Genomic DNA, 27,632 nt, shown 5'->3' on the forward strand with positions numbered 1-27,632 from the left:
TACCAGTGATATCCGTATTTCTTTATATAAAATTATCTAAATACAGACTTCACTGTGAACATGACAAATCAGTTGATTTTGCACTGCCAGGCGCTCTTCTCAAACGCTCAGAATTTCAGCACACAGTATCTCCACAAGGATTTGACAGAAGCTTCACTCGGCTCTGGATTACTTTGAAGCAGCAGGGGGTACACGGTGTTAGTCAGAACAAGTAAGAGTCGGAGTTATCAATCCACCTACAAATTATCATGTTCCTGCTACAGACGCTCATGCACGCCTGGCATGAATGACTTAAGAGGGTTTTTTTCCCTCGCTTGTCTTTTTATTACATTTTATGTTACAATTAGAGAGCAGGGGGGAATAAAACAGCCTAAATTGTTCTTGACAAGGACAGCAGCAGGAACATGTTGATGCCCACAGATTTAGCCTCTGAAAAAGCCTCATCAGTTCATGTACATTTGGTTAAAGTTTAAACACAGAGAAGTAAACACACATTTTTTGTGTCGGTGCCATTATACAACTCGATCCAATATTGTCGACAGTGCTACAGGGTAGAAAATAAAACAGCCATTCTGTCCTTTATCTTTCCCACTTTTTCTCTCTTTGTGTCGCTTCTCCTCCCGCTCATTGACTCTGCCTGCAAGGTGCTTTTAGCGGGCCCTGTGTGGCCGGGTTAGAGATGGATGCGTGGCCCTTGGGAGCTGCAGGCAGAGAGCAACACTGATCATGTCAGACAGGCTGGGGAGGCTGCATAAGATCATCATCACCCAGCAGTGGAGTGAATCGCCGCGGTGGCACTTTCACACAACCTCTAACCTCTGGGGTAACCTCCGAGGTCATGATCACGGTCAGGGGTCAGCAAGGGCCTCTGTGATCAGGGAGCTCGCAGGCCCCTCCTTCTGCTTCCTCCTCTCTCTCTTTCCCTCTACTTCTATCTGTTTGTCTATCGCTCACGCTCCCCTTCTCCGGTCCGGGACCAATTGAGACATCCCATCCCCTGGGAGAGCAGAGAGGAAAGCAAGAGAAAATCAATAGGGAAGATGAGTGAAGACCTGGGGGTCCCATCAAAAACCTGAATGCTTCACTCTGAGCTGGTATGATTCACACAAACACATACCAATACACAGTGGTAGCCTCTCTGACTAACAGGAAGGTAGCAGTAAACAAGGGCTTGGAGAATGTACAAAGCTAGAGAAAAAGTGTAGTTTTTTTTACCTATAATACCACTAAAAGGTGAAGTTTCATCCCCTATTCCTTTAAAGATGGCTGACACTGTTCATATAAAATGACCCGGGATGTCCCACATCGAACCGAGAAAGACGAGATATTGATCACTCTGTGGAGACTTAAGGTATGCAAAAACAAATAAAAGAAAGTTATTTTCTAGAGAGATGCAAAAAAACTGGAGCACATAAATGCCAAGCTTTCTGCGCGACGCTGGCTGTACTTTGAGCGGAACAAAATGTCTCCATATCACCAATCAGTGCAACTTTAATTATAGCATATTTCCAGCAACATTCGCTTGGTTTTGTGCTGACTAAAAAAAAAAAACCGGATTTGAATAAACAAAACTGAAAGAAGACAAACAAAACCCATTCCCATGTGTCACTTCCCGACCTCAGCCACCTCTGCGATTTCTGTGGAAAGACATACATGTGTGTATAATGCTTGAGCCTCACCATGTCTCCATAACTTATGAGGTTGCTGCGTTTCTTCCCAACACAAGATAACCCCGGGCAGGGCATTAAATGATGGCTGAAAATAGAACTGTTCAGATGAAAGGGAGGATAAATAATGCAGGAAGAATACAAAACCTCTTATGGGGATAACTAGTCACACATATATGCACGCACACAGACACACAAAGAGATTTTTTTTCTTGCTCCACGGTGAAGAAAAGTGAATGGATGTAACAGGAAGGAGGAGGACCCAGTGGAGACACCCATGCTTCTTGCTTCATCTCCTCCCACTCCTCCTTGTCTGCCATTTTTTTTCCCCCACTCAGACTTCATGACATGCTCTGTGTCTGTGGGGAGGAATAATGTTGTCCCAGCCACGCCGTGTTCTTCCTGCCCACCAGAGATCAGACACAACACACAGTGCAGGATTTCCAACCCCGCCGCCTCATCATTTTTTCATGAGTTTTGATCAGAAGGCGCTCACACATCAACAACCTGGACAGTTGATCCCTTTTTCACAGAGAGTAATGTGTCATTATCTGGAGACTTGTGTTTTTATTATTCCTGTATTTGTTGTTAGATCAACAAATTAAAACTGTGAGTCATTTATTAAGTTAGCTGGTGTTGCAATGCTGGGTCATATCTAATAAATAAAACATTCAAGACAAACCTTTTCAAAGCCTCGCTGCTGCCTGTCTAATTTCCAGTTGAAATGTTTATTCATTGGTTAAATTGAACATCCCAAATCCCAATGTCAGTACACAGCACATGCTGCTCAGGGTGGCCTTGTGCTTGTGTAGGGAGACACCTAGTGGTGGAGGACACGTGTAACACGTTTATATGGGGACAAATGGATGGTTGAGGGGCTTCTTACATGCTTTATTATCTTGACAAGTACAAAATGATGAGTCATTAGGCAATGAGATACGAGGGATTATTCACTAATTAATTTAATATCGCTATCCCTCTAAAATTAGGCTCCAGTGTTGTATATTCTCCAAACCCTATATCTCAACCTTAAAATAACAGTCTATGCTTCAGAGTGATTTACAAGCTAAATGAAAAATATGCCTTGTGCTTCACAAAAATCACCTCTGCTCCCATCATCAGCAGGACGCCGCGCCCTGCTGTTTACCCAGGGAGGCAGGCCGGCCGCACAAAAGCCCCATTCACCGGTAACAAGAACCCGGACTAACGCTGCCACGTCAAAATGCTTGAGAGCAAACAGCGCGAGTGCAAATGTTTTATTTGACTCTGTTGAGGAGAGCAGGTAGGACAACAATGCGACGGAGAAGCTTGTCGCGTAGCTACTAGTGGCTCCATTGTCAGACTATCTGACCTAATGTTATCTGCACTCCTTATCTCACCCGGCACAATGACGTGTAAAGCAGGACCGTCCAACTACAGGACCCTAAGGTGTGTCCGCAGGCTGCAATGGTTTATGTCTTCTAGCTACATTTCCTGAGAAAGTTTGAAGTAGTTAGGCCGAGTCTGCTGGCCTACGTTCTGGACAAAGACACTGACTCTGTAGAGGTTTCTGGACTTAGGGGAGGGGGGGCGGGGGCTGCAGAGTGAAGGGCGTCGATGGGAGCAGCGGGCCGCTCCACGACCACAGCTCAGCGGGCAGACAGGGAGCAGAAAGGTGGCGTGGGCCTGCTTGTCTTCAGAAAGACCTGCTCCTACGTGTGCGTGGCCGCCGTCGGTTTCCTGCTCCTCGTGGGAGTCTGCCTGCTCTACTTACCGGACCCGCTCGCACTAGAACCGTCTTTCGCTGAGGACAACAGCGAGGTGACGCTCCTGATTTGGACGCATCCGTTCGGTCGGTACCGCAAACTTCCGGACTGCTTTGAGCTCTTTCAGATTGGCGGGTGCACGCTCACCGACGAAGGGAGCGCGTACCCGCGGGCTGACGCTGTGATTATTCACCACCGCGACGTTGCCACCGGCGCGGCTGAGCTGCCACCGGAACCGCGGCCACGCGCACAAAAGTGGATATGGATGAACTACGAGTCCCCCACGCACACACACAGACTGTGGCTCTTTGAGGACTATTTCAACCTCACGATGACCTACCGGACGGACTCAGATATTTTCCTGCCGTACGGATATCTAGTCCACCGTGAACACGGAACCAAGGGTCTCCAGAACCGCTTTGCGCAACCGCTCCGCGCACCCTCGCGCTCACACCTCCTCCGGCCCCGCCTCCTGGCCTGGGTCATCAGCAACTGGTCGGAGTCCCATGCGCGCGTGTCCCTCTACTACCAGCTCCGGCGGTACGTACAGGTGGATGTGTTCGGGCGCTCGGGCCGGCCGGTACCGGAGGACAGCGGCGGCGGCAGCGTGGTGCGGCTGGTGGGACGGTACCAGTTCTACCTGTCGCTGGAGAACTCCCAGCACACCGACTACATCACGGAGAAGCTGTGGAACGCGGTGCAGGCCGGTGCTGTCCCAGTGGTCCTGGGTCCATCCAGGAAGAACTATGAGCGCTTCCTGCCCCCTGAGGCCTTCATCCACGTGGACGACTTCTCCACAGTGCGAGGGCTGGCCCGGTACCTGCTGATGCTGAGGCACAACCCGGCCCAGCTGAGGCGGCACCTGGACTGGAGGGGGAGTTACAGTGTGTACCAGCCCAGCTTCTGGGCTCACCACTACTGTACGGCCTGCAGGGCGGTGAGGAGGACCAGAGGCCGGACCGATGTGGTCCAAGACTTGACACGATGGTTTCACTCGTGAAAATCATCTCAGGCATTAACTGAACTGAGAGAACTGCTCACCTGACCACCAGCAGCCAAAAGTTTACAACAGACATTCAATTATCAGCAACCATGGTTGTTTGTGAGACTGTTGATTTTATTTAATTTATGTGGTCATTGAGAATTACACAATTTTGATTGTGTTTTGTCTTATCAGAGTAAAATTATTTTTATTCATAGTTCAATTAAAGTGGACTCTCATCTTCAGCTGCTCGTGAACTTTGCACTCAAGTTAACTTTTACATTGTTTGTCATGGTCTCCACTGATTGCATTACAGTAAGAAAATGAGCTTGCGAAGACAAGACGTCAGATGATTCATCACAGCAAACAATGTTTCTGTTGGTCAATTAATAATTCCATAATCCTTTCAACTTTAGTATCATGCTGACTAGAAGTTGATTGTTAACTGTGATACATTATCTCATGCAAGTTTTACATCTTTACCTTTTTACAAGGAAGTGAAATGTAAACCAGGGCTTGAAAGGTGAATGAAACACATTGTTTTGAAAAGAGGACGTCAGTGATATCAATAAATTATGATTTGGATAGCTGATTAAAACACAAAAAGACAGGTATGGTAAATTGATTGAGGTTTGAGGTATGTGAACATGTGTGTGTTTGATTCAGGGACGCAAAAACATCTCCAGACATGAATCGTTATTGAGAGTTATCTCAATATCTCAGAGGGTTACAAATACCTTCCTGTTGATCGCTCCGAGGGGTTCGCACTAAATCATGTTAATCACCCTGGATCTGATCTGCTATCAGCTGTTAACATGGTTGATGCTTGTGTTGTAGTAGCGACGCAAGAACCAAAATAGCACCCCGAGCAATGCTTTGTGTCTGCACATTATTGAACGTTTGATTGCAACACAACCCCGAACAACTTTTTACGGGTTGTTAGACCCCAAACCTTGTCTTTTCAGTGCTGTTCATACTTCTACCATGACTTGTTAGAGAGCAAGACAGCTGTACTAACACACACACACACCCTCTACTGTTTCATCAAACGTTGCTATTTACACTGCCATTCTCATTTTATGGATGTATTTGCTATCTCTTATATATTGTCATAACTATAGGCTACAGCAATAGGGGAGAGAACCCTTGAGAGGGAAAGAGGAGGAGCACATGTGCGCTTCAAGAGTCACTTGATAAGAATCAGAAGCTGTGATGTGGATCATATACATTTACACCTCTGAGTTAGTGCCCTGACACAGAATTAACACTTTACACTGTCAAATGAGACATTTCCTGCAGGCACAAGGGCAGTGAATACTGTGGCTCCCTATAATGAGCTGATGCCTCAGCAGCTGTTGAAACCACTGACGTCTATCAGCAATAATGCTTTCAGACGGCCAGAACAGCCAGACCCCTCATCCCTGTCATAATCCCATTCATGGACACGAGGGAGTTATAAGCATATCGAGTTACTGTGAGTGAAATCACTCTTTATACTCTCAAATATAGATCCGCTACATGACCTGGAGCTTGTTCGACATGTCCTCATTCTAAGTAAATTACCTTTCTACCGTGGGAAGCACATATACAGCACAGTCTCTATTGTCTGGACAGTTGACCTAGTAGTAAATAAAGGAGGGGAATTCCTCTTATTGTTTCTTAAGAGCTCATCTGATCACAAAGAAGATTCACATGATAGTAAGAGGCGGATATCTATACTTGTGTTTATTGCACTCATTGACGTGCTATTACTACCTATTGCTTGCCATTTTAATGACATTTCTGGTTAGTTATACAGGCCAATTGATAGTAAATATCGTGCAGTCAATCATCCGATTTATATATTTGCAATTTTATCTATTTGCTTCTTTGTCTATTATGAGTTTTGTGTTTATATTTTTCATGCACAGTGCTGAAAATGTAGTTACATGAAGGTTAATGAAATAGATTAATTGTATTATCTTAGTAGATGGGTTTTACTATATTATTTCTTGTATACTACACTACAACTGTAACTTGGCTTTGACAGGGAACCTGAATTACTATTGAAATATTTGTTTTTAGTTTGGTTTGTGTTATTGTTTTAAGTGAAATTCATTTGGTTCAGTCAAGTTTAAAGTTCAACATTGCTTTTATTGTCTCCCAAAGGAAAAACGTTTCTTGGATTGAAGAAATTGGTGAATAAAAACATTTCACACAAGAAAACAGTAAACTATAATCTTGGTGTGTGCAACATAGTCTTAATTTTCTGTATTAAATTTGAGCATTCACCAAAAAAATACAGAGAAAAGCCAGTTATGACACACAAAGTATCATGTGAAAGTGAGTCGGTGCGGTGTGCATCATCTCTGTACAGTTTTTACTCACAGCTTTACCTGCGTTTTTCTGTCTTTTGTCTGGAGCTGACCCCGAGGAAACACATTCAAGATATTTGACCTAGAAGCAACAGGAGTCCTTGGGGGAGGATTGAATGTGTGATTCTCTTCACAGTCTGCACAGACACCACAGAAATGGCTCTGTGGCTTGTGGTGCCTCTCACAGGACTTTATCAATCGCACATGCACAGTAGGCCTACAAAAAACGTAAATCACTACCAAAGTTCCAGGATGCAGACAATGCTTATCTTGGTCAGTGAAATAAAGATCACAGTTAATTCAAAGTCAAAGAGATGGGACCGGTAATTCTTCTTCTCTTGTTGCTCTCATGCAGGATGAAATATCACCTCGTGTCACGGGCTGACAAGTTTACAGAGGGTGAGGTGAGTTGTTGCTTGGCAACAAGGTGAAATATTGGATGTATCAATATGAGACAGTGATTCAAAGGTACCGGTGGTGGCGAAGCCGTCGAACAAGTTGAAGGTGAGCGCTGATGAATACCCAGAATCTGAGCCAATTTAATTTGATTTAAACCCTTTAACTACCAGCTACAGCTTATTACAAAGATCCTTCTCAGCTCTCTTCCAGACCCCCTCTGTAGTAACAGTGCCATTCATAACCTACATGGCCCCTGGCGAGAGACACACTAATCTCATTTATACAGCAACAGATGTTTCTCTTAAAAACATCCGTTGACTGGGGAAAGAAAAGTCTGCCTCTCATTCTCTCCAGGGATCAAAGAGACCAGTCTAATCACTATGAAATCTGTCACATTTATCCTGGTTTGAAGAGACATATTGACTTACAGTAGGCTTACTATGTTGTGAAACATAAACGCTCTCCCTCTCTGTCCCTACACATATTTTATAATGAAACTTCCAGGCTCTGTACATCAAAAAGGCCCGCACAGAGGGGGGGAGGAGAGAGAGGAAAATGCATATGAAACAACAAAACCCCCAGACAAATAAACAGTGCAGTGTTCCCATGGCAGCGCGGTGCAGTAATCTGACGGCTGGTTTCCCATGGCTGTGTCTCACTGCCCCATAGACCTCCACTCTGTCTCACTGATGGCTCCTGTGATTGCAATCATCCATCTTACTGTCAAAGGCAAAAAAAAAAAGAGGGCAAGAAAGGGGAAATCACACACGCCATCTCTCTCGCTCTCGCTCCCTTGTGTCCAGCAAACAAGCCACCCCACTGTGAGCAGAGCCAACACATGTGCCGCGTGTGTGTTTGTATGCATGTATGTATGCGTGTGTGTGTGCTCATGCTTATATGTTCTGCAGAGAGAATATGTGTGGGTGTGCATCGTTAGTTTGTCTGTGCCTGCCCATTATACTGCATGATCAGTCACTGGAGTGTACACGGGGGAGCCGTGGACATGTCTGATCTTGCAGCTGATCAAAAGCACCAGAGACTTGTTCCCTTGTGGCCGTGCAAGCGGGCCTCATATCAACATGTCTCTGTTCAGTAGACAGGAAAAACAAGAGGGGAGAGACAGAGGAGGAGGAGGGGGAGGAGGGGGTGGTGGTGGTACATCAGGAGTAAGACAGAAACAGGCAGGCAAAGCACAGATGAAAGGGTGCGTAAAGAGGCCAGAGTGGAATATATGACAATGATACATAACCGCACTTATCTGCCTGTTCTGATGAGCTAATTGAAATGGCAAAAGCCAGCTCTGTATTTGTCTGTAGATGTAATCGCATGTGTGATCCCTCTCTCTGCAAACCTGACAGCCCTCATCATCACAAGACAGAAAAAAGGAAAGAAAAAGTGCAAGAAACCCTTTACCTGTCTGCTTGCAGGTAAATCAGATGTTTACAAACTTCCCTCTGGATGTCACTGGCAACCTTGGCGACGAGAATTTAGTGTTGTGTTATCAACCCCGGAGAGGACAAAGAGCAAGAGTGAAAGGAGGAGAAGAGCCAGAAGGATAAAAAGAAGAGGAAGAGGAGGAGGAGCAGCAGCGAAGCCTCTGCCTGTAAATAGTCTCCCCACGCTGTGAGGCTGCGGTGTGCAGTGTAAACTTAATTATGTGCAGCAAGGAGGTGACTCTACCAAATGAATCCCTTTGTTGTTGTGACTTTAATCTTACTTCAATAATGATCACAGATAAATATCTGTTAAGCATGGAGTCTCGCAAATGAAACAACAAAGCACACCTGAACATTGTTTAGTATAAAAGATAACGCAACATGCACAAGACACAACAAAACAGTATTTAAAAGGTAGACTCTATAACATGTGATAATCGGTTTGGAAACAACAGATACAGACGGATCCATCTCTTTTCTGGTAATGATGGTTGAGGGAAAAGTTTGACATATTGGTTTGCTTTCTCGCTTGCATTGAGAATCAATACCACTCTCTTGTCTGTTTGGTAAAAGTAGCAGCTGGTTAGCTTAACTCAGCACACAGACTGGAAACACAGGGGGAATCCGCTGAGGGAGAAAAAAGAAAATTGCTTTGTTTTCTGAATTAACAGGATTATTATTTTAGAATTCTGAGAAAGGTTTTAATTGGAGAAAAAAAATCTGCTCTGAATTTTGATACCTCAAAATCCCAGGAGAAGCTTTCATTTACTTGAGAGCTCGATTTCATGGAAGCAAACATGTCCTGTCTGTTTAGTTTAAACATGATGGCAACTGAGGCACAATTGCCTGATTGTGAATGCATTTAAGATGCATCATCTTACATAAATATATGTATTACTCAAGACACGATTAGGCCTATCTCCCAGTATCTCAAATCCAAACCAAGATACAACTGGATTAAACTAAACAGACAGGACATGTTTGCTTCCATGAAATCAAGATCTCAAGTAAATCAGAGCTTCTCTTGGGAATTTCAAATATCTCAAAAACAGAGCAGAATTGTTTTCCATGAAAACTCTTCCCATGATTCTGAGATAATGATCTTGTTAATTTAAAAAAAACAGGGCAAACTTTTTTTTCTCCAGCGCATGCAGTGAGCCTCTGTAGCCTGGCTCGTTCTGAAGTTACAATAAATCGTCCCATTGTTCTGACTTGGGAGTGACGCGTATTTCCAAAACTCATAAACCACTCATAAACTCACAGTCACAACAAATAACTGTCCTTAAATGGCTTCTTACATTGTGTTACTAGTTACACAGTTAATAAACTTAAAATGAGCTGAATTGGTTTACTAGTGTTAATGTTGGATTTTATCCAGATGTAACTTTTACGTTGGTGGCTTTGCCGCCATTTTTACATCTAGTTTATTGACAGTTTCCCCTCCCGGTTGCCTGGCAGATTGACGTTCATAAGCTTTGATTTTATGCAGATTGAACAAATGATATATCAGATCTTCATTGGTGACCTTTAGAGGTGCTGGTGGTTTGATTTTTTTTGTCAGAGCCAGGCTATCTGTTTCCAGTCTTTGTGCTAACCTGCTAACTGGCTCAGTTTCATATAGCATAAAAACATGTGAGTGGTATCAATCTTCTCATCCAACTTTCTGCAAGGAAACAAATGAGCTTATCTCCCAAAAGTATTCCCTTTTCACATGAACCTTGTAATGGAGATACCAAAGCTTGAACCAGGAATGGTCCAAGCTTTCTTCAGAGACCAACAGGCTTGGTCTCTCAGAGACATACTGTACAACAATCATATCAGCTTGGAGACAAATCTCAGAGGCAGTTTATGAAGAAGTCAATGTAATCCAGTTTAGTGCTCCATCAGCCAGTCGCGCGAAGGTGCACTGGAGCCGAGCAGGGTTTTCCGTTTCCGGGCCAAAACTCAACTGCTAAAGCATCTCCTCCTCTTGCTTTCCAGATGTGCGCTCTCCAGATGCTATTTCACCTAACTTTATTTTAAGCAGATACTCTTGGCAGCCTGTCATGTCTTACCTCAGCTTTAACAAGGCGGAGCAACCAGAGAGAGACCGAAAGATGAGAAAGGAAGAAATATGGTTGACAGGCGAACACAAGGTGAACCCCGAAGTCGATCCAAGAATGTGTTTGACACTAAATACTATATTTTGGGTCCAGCTCTTGGGAACTCACATTGCAGCTGGAGGAGATTTGCAACATCAGCCAAGGAGACTGATGTGTTTACTGGGCAGTCTGTTATCTGAGGAATGAAAGATGCCAAAACCCTCATAACATTTTATGAGATTATATTTCACGGTGCAACATTGTACAAGGGCTGCTGATAAGGTTATGTAGAGTAAGAGCATACAGCAACAGGGTCAAAAAAAGGCTCAATAAAGCCTTTCACGTGGATGAAATGCTCAACATCTCTTTGTTTTATACAGCTGTTAAAAGACAATAATTGGCAATAAAATTGGAATAATATGAGAAACATGGTATAAAAAAAAAGGTGTTTGTTCAGTCAATCAAAATGAGCCACATCCGTCACAATTATACACATAAATACAAAATTAGACTAAACCCTTAAAGGGGGGTTCGCCTTAGTCTCCACCCCGGTACTGGAGCTTGAAGAGGGTTTTGAACAGGCTCAAGTCGCTTGGTCTTTGTGGCAGAGAAAGACAGGGGGTCCGAAATGCTGCCAAATCCAGATCCCTCAGAGTTCTCTGTGTAAAGACATGAAAGACAAGAAGGTAAAAAATATTCGTCTTTAAAAAGGAATAATCTGACATTTTGGCAACTTTTGTATTTGTTTTCTGCAGGAGAGTTGGATGAGTTTACCAAAACCACTGTTTGTTAAATATGAAGCTACAGCAAACTGGCAATAAGTGGAAACAGTTAGCCTGGCTCTGTCCGAAAGTAACAAAATACTTTTTCCAGCAACTCTAAATCTCACTGATTAACACGTTATATCTCGTGTGTAAAAACATTTATGTGACTATTTTTGGCGGGGAGCAGTAACCTCCCGGTTGCCTGGCAACTGCTCAGAGCCAAGAAATAGTCCGGCACACAGCCCACAAAAAAAAACGGCAGATTGTCGTTCATTTTTGGTACAGATATATCAGATCTTAATTGGTGAGCTTTAGAGGTCAGGCTAGCTGCTTCTTTGTGCTAAGCTAAGCTAGCTGTAGCTGCTGGCTGTAACCCTTTATTTGAGAGTGGTATCAATCTTCTCATCTACCTCTCTGCCAGGAAGCGAATGAGCATATTTCCCCAAGATGAGGCCTGGAAAAACGTTTTCCTCCATCTATGTTTTTCTCCTCACCATGAACGCCAATCATGTGCTCCAGGATGAGGACCCTCTCGGCCAGGATCTTCAGGGCCTCCCTGAGCTGCTGCACAGCCTCGCCCTGGATAACACCACCGTGGTTTAGGAGAATTTTTCAAATGAGCTCAGGAGGAAAAGATAATGATGTCTCTTACCTCATTCAAGCCTTCTCCTGGCTCTCCTTTTGGCCCGGGTGCTCCCTGTGAAAACAGAGTTAACTAACCTGTGTGTATAAGTGTGTGTGATGCAACAACCTTATACTTACAGATAGGCCCTGTTCGCCTGCTACACCTGGAGTGCCCTGGTAGAGAGAGAACAGAGAGAAGAGATTAGGACTCCTGCTCGCTCACACATTTCACCGGCTTGCATTCTATATCCCTCCCTGCTAATCCACCTCTTCACCAGATCTCCAATCTTAAATCATGCTCGGAGAGGAAGGGGATCAAGTTTAAAGACAGAGGCCCACTAGAGAGCCAGATAAAAGAGGGGATCCGACATGGCCGCCCTGATTAGTGAGGCCTGGCCTTGGACGAGACAGAGAGACCGAGAGAGGAGGATTAGTCACAGCTCGGAGTGAGTCTTTGAAGAAAAGCTTGTTCACCTTTAATGTATTGGAGATTGCATTACAGCTAAGACCATTTACAAAACATAGAACATAAACTATTTTGATGGTTCATCAGACTAAAATATGTTCAGCCAGCCTGCTAATCTAATAACGAAGCAGCCTCACCCTTTCTCCTGGATCTCCTGTAGGCCCGGTATCCCCAGGCATGCCTTGGAGGCCCTCCTTGCCCTTATGTCGGTAAAACAGAAGGTCGTGTATCAATGATGCCGGTCATACATTCATATTGTTTATTGATCAACAGATTCAGATACTCACATCTCGTCCCGACAGGCCTGGTAATCCTGCAGGTCCTCTCAGTCCTGGAGGCCCTGCAGCGTCATTCGCAAAAGCATTCACACATGAGGGAGATTAATGTCAAATGTTTGGCTCTGACTATTGTGCAATGTCAAAATTAAACTCAGTAAATTCAACACTGCTTAATTTAATTCAATTATACGCTGGTGAGAGAGATTTTTCAGGTTTTGCTAAATAAACATTTAACGCCTGTGTTTTTAATGTTTCACTGAAATCTTTAAATTAAGAGGCTTTAACATTGTTTTCACACAACAAAGTCACATATATAGTTTGTATCTGCTTGCACCAGTGTTGTATTGAATCAATACAAGGCTCATATTCAATTCAATTCAAACAATTACTTATTTGTTGCAACACATTTATATCAAATAGAAAATTATTGTCATTGTGTCAAAGTGTCTTGTGTTTCTTCTGGTTAATTGTCCTGTAAATTAGCTTGACATATTTTCTTTACATATTGCAAGTTTGGGGATCTTGACTGGGATTTAAAATAAAGTTTTGTGAGTTTGAGTTTGTCACATTTGTAATGATGGACCCAAGAGGTCCAAAATCATGACAGGAAACAGCTTATATTCATACCTGAGGGGCCGAGGGGACCAGTTGGACCAGTTGGACCAGGAGGCCCGACTATGATCTGATGAGCAGGAAGATTCTCCTCTGGGGAAAACAACAACACAAGTTTACCTGAAAAATGTAATTGAATCTTTACACAAAAGACAACAGAGACTGTAACGACAGATTCGGAAAATAAAATGAATAACAATGTATATTCAGGGTCAAAAGGTAATTTACAACTTATCATTTAGTTTTCATAATAAATAGTCATATATATATATATATTTACTAATGTCCATTAACCTTAATTCTGGAATCAACTGAATAATCAAAAAGATGTTGGCAAAATTGGCTAAATCTCCATGATCGCATTGTTGCTGGCGGCCAAAGCTGTTCATGTCTATTAAATCTTTGTTTCCAATATGCCTTTCAAACAGCTGTTTGCTGCATCCATCCATGTACTTATACTGCTGGGGCCTCAGCCTGAACCTCAAGGGTGGACATCAAGGGCCACCAGTCAAACTACAGAGTTTCATCAGCAGTCAACAGTAGGATTAAATCCACTAACAGCTGGTCGATCTCAAAGAGCAGTAAACACTTGGACATCATCTGGGTGGTGGAAGTTGTGCCTTGTTCTCAGCATGTAGTTTATTTCAAAGTATGCTTGTAGGTATAAATTTTGTTTTCAACCGCACCACACTTCCTCTCCACTTCAACATATGCTCCGAGTCAGTGTCCCCTGTGTTGAGACAGCGTTGTTACATTATGGCTACAGTCCACAGAAAGGGTCTAGAAGGAGCAGATTTCCCTCTGGAACTAATTTTCTAATGTTACAGTCTCCTCGAGCCTGGCTGCCTCCCCGAGAAACTCCACATGAGTGGCAAACTATCTCCTCCTTCGCTCATAGCTATAGCCCAGATTTTGGCTCTGGGCCGCGGCCTCTTCCCCCAAACGCAGACTGTTGTGCTGACAGCTAACAAATTAGGCCTGATTTACAGCCAGTTGGCCCCCCTCAGTTTACATGGCCCCACAGACCCAAATCTACATAGTTCCAGACCCGCAGACACAGTTCTGGGCTCAGAGAGGCAGACGCAGCCAAAAGCCTAATCAGAGCCAGAAGTCTCCGAGATAATGATTACATCATGGACTTCTGCTGCCTCCCTGTGGTGAAACCTAGGTTTTAAACGTGAGCGATGGAACATTTGCACTGACATATTTCAAAGGATTATGAAAAGTTAAAGTTTCAAATAACGAGAAATTAATTATTTTCATGTTTAGCACTCTATATATGTATTTTTGAGGTGTAGACAGAAGAGGCGACGCTGTAATTAAGTGGATAACATGAATGAAAAATGTCTAAATATATTTTTCCAATTAATTCTGTCTTTAAAAAAAACCCACCTGAGCTAATCTTGTGCAAATGATTTAGCTCACATTCAGTATTTGGCTCCATTGTTGGTGATGGTTGCAGTAAACAGTGGCTCAGAGGCAGCAACACACACGGAAACTATTAAACTAAATCAAAACCAGCCCTTCGCTGCAAAGAAACAATACTCTCCCCATTATGCCGAAAGCTAAAGACACATATTTGCTTACTTAAACACTTGGTAAAAGCTACAATATGCTCTGTGCTTCCACCTGTGCCCCTTTTAAACCAATTTCCATACATAACAACCCGTCTGGCCTGGGTTTGTGCTCTGCCTGACACAATGATTGCAAAGAGAACAGGATGAACATAATGTGTTTGAAAGCACACGATTCATCAAAACAGACCTGTGGTTTTGGCATCAACTCGGACAAACGCTTGAATGGTTTCAGAATTGTTTTTGTGTCAGAATTCAACCATGTGTGTAAGATCGACTTCCATTACGCTCTTATTTAAGGCCATCTGGGACAATTCAGCCCAAAGTTACTGCAAAAGAGTGAATTTGAAGGAGAATAGTCCGCTAACCTTGATCGTCCACGTGAAAAACGTCACCGCGCTCTCGTACAGGAGAGGAGCTCGGCCCTGGAGCACCTGGTGGGCCAGGAGGGCCGGGGAATCCTATTACTCCTGCTAGACCTCTGTCCCCCTTTGGTCCTGACCACCAAGGTAAAACACAAAAACACAATTAATCAATCAATCATGTTTAACAGACATTTGTTTTTTAAAACCATCTTTAAATGAGCAGATCAGACTAGAAGGTCTGATGATATTTTACCGGTGGGTCCAGGGAGGCCTGCTCTTCCAGCCGGACCCGGAGGTCCAGCAGAACCTGGAAGCCCTGGTGGTCCGATGGGCTCTGGAGGACCAAAAAAACAAGAGACAGTCAGAGTCAAATGTTCACTTAAAACATCAAGAGGAAAGCAACTCAACTTATGAAAACAAACTTTAGGTGTGGGGGTTTGAAAGAAGTCTAATAAAAGACGCTAAGATAAAGACGCTAAGATAAAGACATTAAGATATCAACGAAACAGGTTTGCTTTGTGCACTTTGTTTCTGTGCCTTTTTTTTTTACAGACATTAAAACATTTCTTCAACATCTCCACCACATCCTTCAGAAAGCTTGTTTTTCATGATGAGTTGTCACCTGGTAGCAGGTATGATGGCGGTCCAATAGGAGTGGGTTGGGGAGCGACCACCTCGTTGTCTGTTGAGCCCTCTGGTAAACTGCTGGCTGTCGGCAGGGATGAGCGTCCGTCTCCTAACAGCTTGATCTGGAACAACAGAGGAAGATTTCAGATACAGCTGCACTCTGGTGTGTACAAAGTAATCTGTGTACAAATGCGTACAATCCCTTCAAATAACTCATGGGATAAAGGCAGGCTTGTGGTGATCCTTGTTACCTTTGATTCAATGGCATTTATTCTGCTGTTCATGTCAGTGAAACTGGTACAGTTCAAACACTCTGTAAGAAAGAAAGACAGACAAAGATGAGTTCAGTTCCTGGGCATACACGATTCTTCTTCTTCTTCTGCATCTGTCCCTTCCTTTCCTTCTTGCCGTGTCTGTTTCATCCCTGTTTCTTGTCTTCATCCTGGCACCATCAGTAGTTTCTCTCTATCCCACACTGAGCAGGTCAAGCCAAGATACACAAGAACCATCAAACCAGACGCAGAAATTTATTAGGCATTCCTCCTCAAATCATATAACTCACTCACACAATAAATATTATCAGACCTCACATGAAATTCTCTCTGTCATACGCAAGCCTGGTGCACACCTGCTTGTCTCTTGACTCAGCATGTTTTCCGTCCGTCTGCCAATTACACCCTCCTTCAGATACCAAAACCATTAACTGTGTGTAGCACATGGAAACACAAACAACAAACGCACACACACACACAAACAAACGCCTGCATCTACATGCTTTCACTATCATGACCACATGTCTAGAGAAATGTGATTTACAGACACAATGTATTTAAGTCACATATTTTATATTTTTCTCACTGTCAGCAAATCCCAGAAAAAGACCAAAAGACAGACATCCCCTATTGTTAAAAACACATCAATGACTTCATTATTATTCATTTGGAGTCGTGTTTCTGTCCACCTGATGAAGTCCAACATTCCCTCTCTTTTGGCTGTTTCTAATCTCTACTAGCTCCTGAAGGAAATATCTGGTTAGTCGCTAACAGTATCAGTCCGCTGCTTGGTGCTGAGCAGGTATATTTTCGCAGAAAACCACACTGAATAGGATGGTGAGAGTGACCCAAAACAGTAGCAGTGGCTGTAAAAAACATTAACATGCACAGCAGCTGGATTCTAACGACATCACCAGATCAGACATCACATCAGTAATGCGTTTGAACCACAGTGGTTCAGATCACTCAGCGTCCTGTGAGGAGTTACCGGCAGCTCTACGGGCGTGGTTTAGGTGTGTGTGACACGACACAGAGAGGCGACTGTGGCGGCGCAGATACCTACACATTCCTCTCTCTCTGCTGCCATTTTATAGAAACCCCCAGTATTTGGTCTAAATGTGAGCCTTCCTCTGGTCTACGGCTCATAAGGAGTCTGGAATGTCAGCTGCCAGTCCCACAGACGGAACCCACCCACAATGTGGTCATAGCAGGGAAACCCAGAACGAGGAACAACTGGTGCTCATGAATAACTTACAATAGAAATGACCCAAACAGCTTTGGTTTGCCTAAATCAGAGTCTCTGACACGCAGGGTGCAAATGGCAGCAGCTGAGTTTTCTGCTTCACTGAAGTAGGAAAGGGTGAATGTCTGTGTGTGTGTGTGTGTGTGTGTGTGTGTGTCTACAATCATGTACATCCAGTCCAGTGGTGTATCAGTCTGCGTGGGAGTGGTTTCTCTCAATGCCTCGTTTCAAACTACATCTTCAATCCCGCTGTTGGAGCGCAGCCACAAACGGAAACAACAATCAACAGCTTGACCCACATACACATTCCTCAGGATTCATCAACACAAATACCGAGAGCTGTTCAACCGCAGAGTACAAAATGAGCCAACATGAGTTTGTTGTGACTGGCTGCACTGAGGTTTCTTCAGCGGCTACACAAAAGGACATCAAAGCCGCACACAGCACAACGGCAAGATTGTGGGCAATCGTGGGCTCCACACTGTGAGAGGACTGATGAGTTGATATGCCTTCATCTCCTCCACAGTTATTCATCATCAGCCCAGAGGAAGTCTCCACCCTCTGACACACTCTTTCTCTGTTATGTACAGTGCATCAATCTGTGATGCATTCCAACAGTTATTCTGTTATGATGTGATGACATTTAGTTTTTACAACCTAACATAAAATAGATATACATACTCTGGGAATGCCAATGTCAGTCTGTGAGATCCACCACAACTATTCAATGGATTTTGTACAGACGTTCATAGTTACCAGAGGATGGATCCAGAAGATTTTGGTGCTCCCCTACATTTTTTTTGACGCTACTATGTGGTTGACGTTTTAGTTTTTCAGTTAAAAGCACGTCAGGACTCTCTACCTCCTAAATATCAGCATGTTAGCATCTTAAATGTGAGCATAATGAATCATGTCTGCTTTGCTGTACGGTCAATTGACAACAAATATAAGCAACGCTGCCTTGTCCATGATGGTTGTCTGCTCTGTAGGGCTACGCTACGTCCACTGCTAATGAGCTAACTTGTTTGAACCTCATCTGTTGTCCAACAAGAGCCAGAAATAAAACCAGCCATATCGTATTATGTCATAAATACAAGCCACAAGAAAACACCACAACTGAGTCAATCTACCGGAAATGTGAACCAGAGCAAAACAACGATGTTTTCTTATTTTCTTGTTTTTTTTCAAGGTGGCAGGCAGGATTCCTGTGTTTGCAGTTGGAATTTAATTATAGTTAGAAAACCAAACTTCCGCTGTGCTCGAGCTGATGTTTAGAACGGTACCGCAGCTGTAGAGTCTGTTTGGATCCATAATTACACCATGGCAACATAAGACAGGGTTATTTTTCTTGGATTTCTCTCAGCTCATGGGAAAGATTCAGAATTGTGTTGTCTTTAGTGAAGCCAAATAAACAGAGAGAATTGGGAACTTTTTCTGCTCCAAAGAGATTTGAAGGATTTGTATGTTTGAGAATGTTTTTAACTATACAGATGCGACATCTTGTCTGATGCCAATGGAAATTTACTGAAAAGTATGTCAAGACTTACATTATGTCAATTAAAATATTTTATTCTTTTTTTTATTCCCATGAAAAACATAACAAATGCAATATCACAAGACACGTGAAAATCATTTAAATGACAGACACCAAATCGCATAGAATGCATTTAACAAAAATATCTGATTTCTGGGTAATACACCATGCAAAAGTATTAGACCTCCATATGATACAAAAGGAAAGCTGACGTTAGTCTTGTGAGATAAGCTCAATTGTTAAGTCTGGCGCTGACAAATGAGAGACTATAGCAGACCTCCAGGCGAAGCACGAGAGTGTAAATAAGATTAGAATCTCTTGGAAGATAAATCCTAATTCAAACATCAGCAGAAACCAAAACAAAGAGCATATTTCATCTCAGCAAACTGTAAACACATTGACTTGTTTGATGAATCATCCCTTCCCTTATTGTGTGATCTACAGTACAAGACAGCACAGGATAATTTGGCAAGAGTGTAACTCAGACTGTGGGCATCGTCTGTTGAGACGGCTACATTTCCTACATTAGACCTGGATACTGATCAAAGAAATCACTCTAAGTTTCTCACAGTTTTTTGTACGCACACACACACACACACACACACACAGACAGACAACCACAAAATAAGCCATGACGCACACAGCTGTGGACAGTCCTTTTCATTGCCACTAAACACTCTGTCTATATTCGTGAGCAGGACGGAAGGGTGATGTATTGAAACATCTTCTGGATCATCTTAAGAGTTCCTGTCACGTCCCCAAGATACACAGACAAGTGTGTGCCCAGTCTGTGAGCTGTGTGTGTGTGTGTGTGTGTGTGTGTGTATGTGTAGACCACAGTCTGCCTCCAAGAACTGGCTTTATCCCAGGAGCCTGTTGTGTGTCGGCTCCAGCCAGCAAGTGGTCAGTTATTGCTGGCATGGAGAACAATTGCCACAGAACACACACACACGCACACACACACACACACACTAGCACACACACACTAGCACACACACTCTGTCTGTCACAAACTCTCTCACTCACTAAATCACACACCCACATTGACCGCGGTGGCTGGTGGAGGACGGTGAACTTGGCTTTTTTTTTCTTTTTTTTCTAAACCAATATGTCTCGTCCACAGTGGGACCATTTTGCATTTTTCACCATGATGCCAGCGGACAGGCCACACAGCATTTCTTTAAACTGAAGCTTTGAAGGATTCAGCAAGTAAGAAATATTTGGCAATTAATGGAAATTCCCATTAAATTTGATGCATGGGGCCATTATTTCATGCACAAGATACAGTCAATAACTAAATAATGGACTTCAGAACCACAATGAGGTGCCATAATTAATCTCACATTCCTCCTTGTAAAATGCTGCTTCATGACAGGTTTTCTGAGAAAACACCTGATTCTCCCTCATGCCCTCAAACGGGCAGAATGCATCCAATCGTCCTGCGGCACCGTCCACTACACGCTGCTCCGATGTTGAAACAATGGCTACACATCAGTCACAGTTAGAGATGCACCCGGCTGGTTCCACAGACATACAGCCATCGTCATGCTATGAGATGATGTTGTGTGAATTCGGTGAAGAGAGACGGCGATCGGCTTAAATAAGGGCAACGTTTTTCAAGTTCAAATGCAGCGGTGTCGGATGAAATGGAAAGAGAAATAACTAACTGTCGGATGGATTGTCATGAAATTAGTTTTAACATTTTTGAGAAGATGAATCTGACTGACTTTGGTGATCTTCTGACTTTTCATATGGTCCCAACAACTATTGGATGGATTGCTATGAAATTGCACACTTACACACGCATTCATCGGGTCTAAATCTGTCTTGTATTTTGGTTTATGACCAAATACATGAAAAAAACTGAAGACATTCCATTGAGTCTCAGCTTCACTTTGTGTTTAGTAAGGATGAAATGGTTATATACCTGCATACTAAGATAATTATTAAGAGCATGTTACAGCGCCGTTAGCATGGCTGTGGACTCGTAGTCTTCTTTGTATGTTTTCTTGCACATCTTTGCACTAGTGGTGATAAGAGAAGCCACCACAAACAATATGTATATTTCTTTAGCAAAAATAAGACCTAAACAGCCTTACACATTAACAGGCAGAGCTCCTGGCCTGTCTTGACTACAGGCAGCAAAAACCTACTGATAAATACATTAACCTTCATGGACATGTGGCTTTGATTAACCTCAGAAACCTTTTTCATGAACTCAGGAACTTTACCTGCTTTACTTTGCATTAACACGTGTGGAGTTGCAGACAGAAAGATAGAGGGACACATGGAGGCAAGAAAAACCAATGATAAGCCGATGACAGAAATGAAAAACTACAGACGGAGCGTGAACAGGGCGTCATCCATCAGGCATATCAGACCAGCACCAGGAACAGCTGAACTATCCCATAGCCCACAACAGGTCAAAGGGTAGAGTTTGACCTTTATCTGAGCACAGCCAGGGATGTAACAGAGACATCAGTCATATCCTCACTCTGCAAAGGTTGCAGTCTGGAGGAGCACATGTGGGATATGGTTCTGTTTTATCACTTTACTCCAAGGAGAGGAGAGCGGCAGATCTAAAGGAAATAGGAAGTTAGAAAAGTGGAAAGCAGCAGGGACTATAGAAGATAAAGAGCCCGGCAGTGGCAAGAAAAAGCAAGGGCAAGACAAGGGTAAACGAGCCAAGGGGACGAGAGCAGATGGTAAAATGGAAAAATGGAAGTAATTAAAAGGTTTCAAATAGCTGTGTTCTAGATAATCCCTCCAACGGTGGGTTTAACACACTTCCTCCTCATTTAGCTGCAGAGGGGAAACAGTGACTCTAGCAACATCATAGCTTTAGCATTAACAAATTAGCACAGTTGACATCCTAGCTTTTAGGCACCTTTTCACTTCTTTAATGAAATGTATTGTTAACTTCCCCAAATACAATCCTGTGCTGTCACACCCAGCATTCAACTTTGTTAAACTTCTTCTGCTGAGCTTTTGCATGAGATCAAAGGCCACTGCTCTCATCAGGGGAGGTCCTGGAAGAAGCTCCCTCACACAGACGTTACCCACAATCCCTAGTGTTAATTCAATGTATGTGTGCAGATGGGTGCTGGGGGTGCTGCTGTGATGGAGCAGGGAGGAGGGGTGCAGGGGCCAACAGCGGGGAAATTATGAACACATTTCTCCCAAATGTGTTCCATGCCGTCATGTGTTAGCACAACTCTGCTGAAAGCAAAATGTAAATCTTGAGATGCACTGTACACAGCCAGCACAAACCTGAATGTCAAAAATATTGAGGGGTCAGGGTGTCAACCAAACACACACAAATTCAAGCTTTGCGACCAGCTCGGCCTTAGCAGTCCGGCCACGAGCTCAGTGCTTTAAGGCTATGGACAGAACACGAGGCACACACTAACGCAGGGAACACTCTAGAGGACTTGTGAAGGCCAAAAGCAACTGTGAAAATACTTGCCATTCATCTTTATTGAGTGATTCATTAACCAGATCAAACGCCAGCATTGCCTTTGCAGATTTGTGCATATGTAAATGCTAAATGTCAGACATTTTAAGTGCTGCATGCTTATTGTTATTGCTATAATTATTTTCTCAGTTAATGGGTGTAAAGCAATTCAGAAAATAGTGATGGATGTCCACAGCAATTTTCTAAAGCCCAAGACAACATATTTAAATTGCTTGTTTTCGTCAAATATTCAGCCTAGGGTCACAATAACACAAATAAATGCAGAACATCCTCACAATTGATTGGCTGGAGGAGAGCAATGATTAACCGACTGTCGAAATAGTCGGACAATCATTTTTCTGTTGATCGACTGATCGATTAATCGCATAATCGTTTCAACTCTTAACATTGATAAAACTGTGAAGCCTCCATTTGGGGCTATTTTCAGGGAAGAGACAAGAAACTTCAATCCTAAACCCAACAAACCGTGATAATGTGTGCATTGATGCCAGTGCAGATTTGGCCTTTATATTTGTCAAAACAAAGAACGTTTTTTAGAAGAAATAATGGTAAGAAAAGAATAAACCACGAGAGTGAGGCAGAAAATGACTCAGAGTTTTGAAAATGAAAACAACAGGAGTGTGTGCAGAGGTGAGAGAAACAAGCATCTCCTCAACTTACACGGACTTCAATTAGACTCTAGCCCTCTTCATGTCTTTACGTCTCTGAGGGCCTCAAGGGGCCTCTGAAGTGGAGCCAGAACCCCATCAAACTAAAGCCAGAGGTGATGTCATCTTCATTGGTTAAGGCTGTCTTCTCTCGCTCTGATAAAACAGCTGGCTCAAAGCCTCCACTGCAGCAGTTTTCACAGAGCTGCATGCACAATGTTGGCTAAGTGACATAAAGACACAGGGATGAATGCAACACGCCAAATTGTCCATGATTAAATAAATAGGTCAACATTTTGGGAATCACTCGTGTTTACTTTCTTGCAGAGGTTTAGATGAGAAGATTGATACCACTCTTATGGTTGTGCAGTAAATATGAATCAACAGCTGAGTAGCTTAGCTTAGCATAAAGACTGGAAACAGGGGGAAACCGCTAGCCTAGCTCTGTCCAAAGGTAACAAAACCTGTCCACCAAGACGTTAAATCTTGTTTGTTTAATTTCAGACCAAAAACAAAGTTTAAAAATACCCAATTTTGTTTTTTTGGGGAGTTATTACTATAGAGCAGTGACTTCTGTGAGGTCTCTATGCTCCCTCAGAAGTTCTAAAACACGATGCATGAATTGTCATACCTTCCCCTCCAATAAGCAATCGAAACAAGACAGTTGAAATCAAATAGAAACACATCTGTATTCAACACGTAACAGCTCTCCAGAAATCAAAGCCATGAGGGTGACATGTATCGAAAATGACCGACCTATAAGTTCTTTGAACCATTTCATAGAAAGATGGGGCATAACTGTAAAATGTTCTCCTGTGGTATTATCAACCATTATTTCTAAGGTATTCCTGATATCCATCAATAAATTATTGTTTTGCTGTGCAGAGGTTAATCTACATGAGGAGATCTACCAGTCTCTCTTTCGGAGCTGTCGTCTGATCCTTGCACAGTCACGTATGTTACGAAGAGCTCGTGGAGGAGTGTCATGCTCATTAATCTCAGTGGGGCCTCTTTCCCACAGAACCGGCACTCTGCTTTGCTGCCGTCTGTGCAGCTTGTAGCAGCTGGAGCCCTGTGGGACAGGAACACTCCACATTACATTTCACTTTACTCTTCTCTTCTCTTCTTCTTCTTCTCTTGCTACACATCTGTTTCTGCACTGCCAATTCTAACACCTTGTTGTTCCTCGTGCACAGGTCCTAACTTTCTCCCCTCAGTGTTCTCTCGTTCTCTTTCTCTAACCCGGACACACTGCCAGCTCTCCCTCCTCTCCTCAGTGCGAAGCAGACTGTCGGTGACATCAGCCTCCGTCTTTCAGGTCTCCTCGCCGAGTCGAACGTGGCCTTCTGTTCCGTCTCTCCATATGGAGGCAATTTTCCTCCTGCTCTATAGCCATTAGAACTTGCAAATACATTTCAGCAAACGTTAAATAAACAGCCAGATTACTTCTTCACACTCCTGCAACCACTTTGGTCTCAAGTGAACCATAATCTCTGGCAGTACAGACTCGGCGGATGTAGGTTCGTGTTAATCTTTGTGTGGAATAATGGTCTCCAAAGGCTTTGTCTGTGTTTATTCCATTAGTATTAACGTGTGTATTCTGAACTTGTGGTAAATCTTGGCCCTCCAAGAGCAACAACTAACCATTTGTGCAAAATGGAACAAGGTGTGGTAATTATGACCAATAAGCAAAACTTGAGGTAACTGTTAATCTTGGACAAATGTGAACAGAGCAGGCCAGTGTTTTTCAATGACACACAAATTGCTGCATTGCCCTGCGACCCCAGAAAATCTAACAGTTGCTGAGTGATTTTAATAGAAAACCGTTAAAATAACTCCTCAGCATTTTAAATAACTCTAACGAAGCCAATGCAGTCACATGCATCGTTTTACAGGCATCCACAATGTTTAAAATACGGGAAAACATGTTTGTCAGTGTGGTTGTGAGTAGTGGACACACATATTGGACACACACACACATATATATATATATATATATATATATATATATATATATATATATATATATATATACATACCTCCAACTTTACAAGCTGCTCTGCTGGCCGGTCCTCTGAGCTTTTGACATAATAGCCATGATGACATTCAGAGAGACAGAAAACTGCCTCTGTGCCATCTACAGTTAACAGAGATGCAGAATGAGACAGTCAGTGTTTTCTAATCTCCTTCCAGACACAGATAGCACGGCCGTATAAAGAAAAGGTATAAAACCGCAGGGCACAGGATCCCTTTCAACTGCTGCTTTACTGCACTCCGTGCTCCCAAAAGTAATCCAAAACAGGCTTTCAATCTTAATTCAAAACAACTTTACAATCATATCAAAAGCCTAACCGCTGCACAGAGGCACGATTATTAAACTACCCGATGACACACCACCAAACATAAAATAAGGCATTGGTGTGGGTTAAGATCTAAAAAGACAGATGGGTCTGGGCAAAACACATGGCTTTCATTTCAGTCCTTGAGAGACTTAGCCTCTGACCACATTCGCCCTTACATCATGCGAAGACGGGAAAAAAAGGCACAGATTAGACACTCACCTTCTCGACACTCTTCTCCCACAAACCCTGGGCAGCATCTCCACTCCAGTGCAGTCACTTGCTTGTAGGCAACCTTGAAGGACGGCCTGATCAGGGTCCTGTAGCTGCAAAACAGCACAGGGGCATGTATTGAGTAACATACAGAAACACACACATACAAATGCACAGACATGATCAAACCAGCAAATATCAATATCTGATTGTTTTCCTGGTTTTACTTTTAAAAAGGTCTTTCAACATTCATGACAAGAACAGTAACAGCATTACAGCACAGCTGAAAAAGCTGACAGGAGAAGAGGACTTGGCTGAAGAGGAGCAGGTGTGAGGACTCTGAGGGTCATACCTGATGACTTTGGTGCAGGGTCCGGGCCACCGGCAGCCCTGAAACACTCTCTGAACGGAGGTTTCTGTCCCGTTGTGCACCTGACAGGACACTGTTCTGTAAACAGTATACTGACACCAGTTCCTATAATACAAATAAAATCGATTTCATACGTATTAATAAAACTATAAGATAAATTAACATAAACATAATCGATGTCAATAAGACATGTCAACAAAATGTGACAATTTAACAGAGCTGCAGCAAATTTGTTTCTGCTAAAGACACAGAATCAGGGTTGTATTTTACAAAATGTGCAGTGAAAATCTCCAGTGTGAACATGTGCTCACCTGAGTTGGGTACGGGACCCGGTACCTGGTGGTCCAGTGATGCCACTCTGTTCCGATTTGATGCGCTGTCGCTGCAGAGTGATGCCTGGAAAGTGATAAACAAACCCTGTTCCCAGCGAAGGACAGACGAAACTTATCCACATGCACAGCACGTAGAGGAACGATAAAGCCATCATCTCCTTTTGACTTATCCCTGACGGAGATATCCGCAGATATAGGCTACCGACGATTCTCAAGTAAATCCTGAAGTTCTAAATCCCTCTTTGACAGATCTACAGAGTTGGAATGGTGAAAGAAAGCCGAAGAAAACCTCGCTGAAACCATCAATGAGCCCGTCAATTCGTCTGCACGAGGAGAAACAAACTGGCCCCCTTAAGAGCCCAACATGAATGACACCCAGCCTCTTACTATAGAATAATGTGGTTTTCTGACGTTTGACATCGTGCCGAGGACTGAGGAGTCAAATATCCAGTGTGCGTAAAAAGCGCGCTATGTGAGTGCTGGAGACGGAGTGCGTAAAAGCGCATCTGTCTGACCGAAAACCACCCTTGAGTTTTTATATAGGTCTTGTGATATGACTGTGATGGCCAAAAGTGAACTCACGTTCACTGAATTCGGTCGTGGTGTCTTACTCTTATGTCTATTGTCTCTATTCTCCTAACGTCCCGATGACAGAATGAACAATATACGTATTAAAGCCTACATAAACCGACGGTAGCCCAACAAAGACGGATATGAGTGAAAGCAGTATGATCTTAAAATAATTTATTGTGGTCTTTGTTCGTTTTAATCAGCAACATTACAACAGATACAATACATCATTACATAATGGAAGACCATTTCATGTTTTTAACCAAACGTTTATCATACAAAATGAAAAAATGATTAGTAACATTCAAGATTTCACTAAAGTAAAAGTATAAACGTATTAAGCTAAATGTAGGCGACTTTAAGAAGTATTAGAGTAAAAGCACTTTTTTTAGATTTATAATCCCTTTCAGAGTTATATTTATTTTCATTATCTATATACATTTATATATATATATATATATATATATATACCATATTGGAATACTACTGATGCTTTGATCGTAAGCTGTATTTTAATGTGACAGCCGTTGGAGGTGGAGCACATTTTAGCTACTTTATATACACTTTATATAAACTTTATGTACAGTTTGTATGTAACCTAAGGTACTGCATCATATTTTATGATTTTTTTTATTGGCCTCTATATTTAAAAGTGAAATCAAA

General features: G+C 42.9%; 2 protein-coding genes across 2 annotated transcripts; one reads left to right on the forward strand and one right to left on the reverse strand.

Moving 5' to 3' along the window:
• The first annotated feature begins 3,263 nt into the window (after positions 1-3,263).
• Positions 3,264-5,623, forward strand: LOC116390843 (alpha-(1,3)-fucosyltransferase 4-like). The gene has a single exon (XM_031860956.1). The coding sequence runs from the start codon at positions 3,264-3,266 to the stop codon at positions 4,410-4,412; it is 1,149 nt and encodes a 382-aa protein (XP_031716816.1). The 3' UTR covers positions 4,413-5,623.
• Positions 5,624-9,641: 4,018 nt separating this feature from the next.
• On the reverse strand, positions 9,642-26,853 carry col26a1 (collagen, type XXVI, alpha 1). The gene is made up of 14 exons (XM_031861194.1): positions 26,379-26,853; positions 26,050-26,172; positions 25,707-25,810; positions 16,226-16,287; positions 15,970-16,096; positions 15,601-15,681; positions 15,351-15,479; positions 13,424-13,501; positions 12,806-12,858; positions 12,656-12,718; positions 12,191-12,226; positions 12,081-12,125; positions 11,923-12,007; positions 9,642-11,323 (listed from the first exon to the last, which is right to left on the reverse strand). The coding sequence occupies exons 1-14, from the start codon at positions 26,552-26,554 to the stop codon at positions 11,184-11,186; spliced, it is 1,302 nt and encodes a 433-aa protein (XP_031717054.1). The 5' UTR covers positions 26,555-26,853; the 3' UTR covers positions 9,642-11,183.
• Positions 26,854-27,632: the final 779 nt, after the last annotated feature.

This window comes from Anarrhichthys ocellatus, unplaced genomic scaffold (assembly GCF_004355925.1).
Source record: "Anarrhichthys ocellatus isolate YVR2014 unplaced genomic scaffold, GSC_Weel_1.0 scaffold24, whole genome shotgun sequence".
NCBI lineage: Eukaryota > Metazoa > Chordata > Actinopteri > Perciformes > Anarhichadidae > Anarrhichthys > Anarrhichthys ocellatus.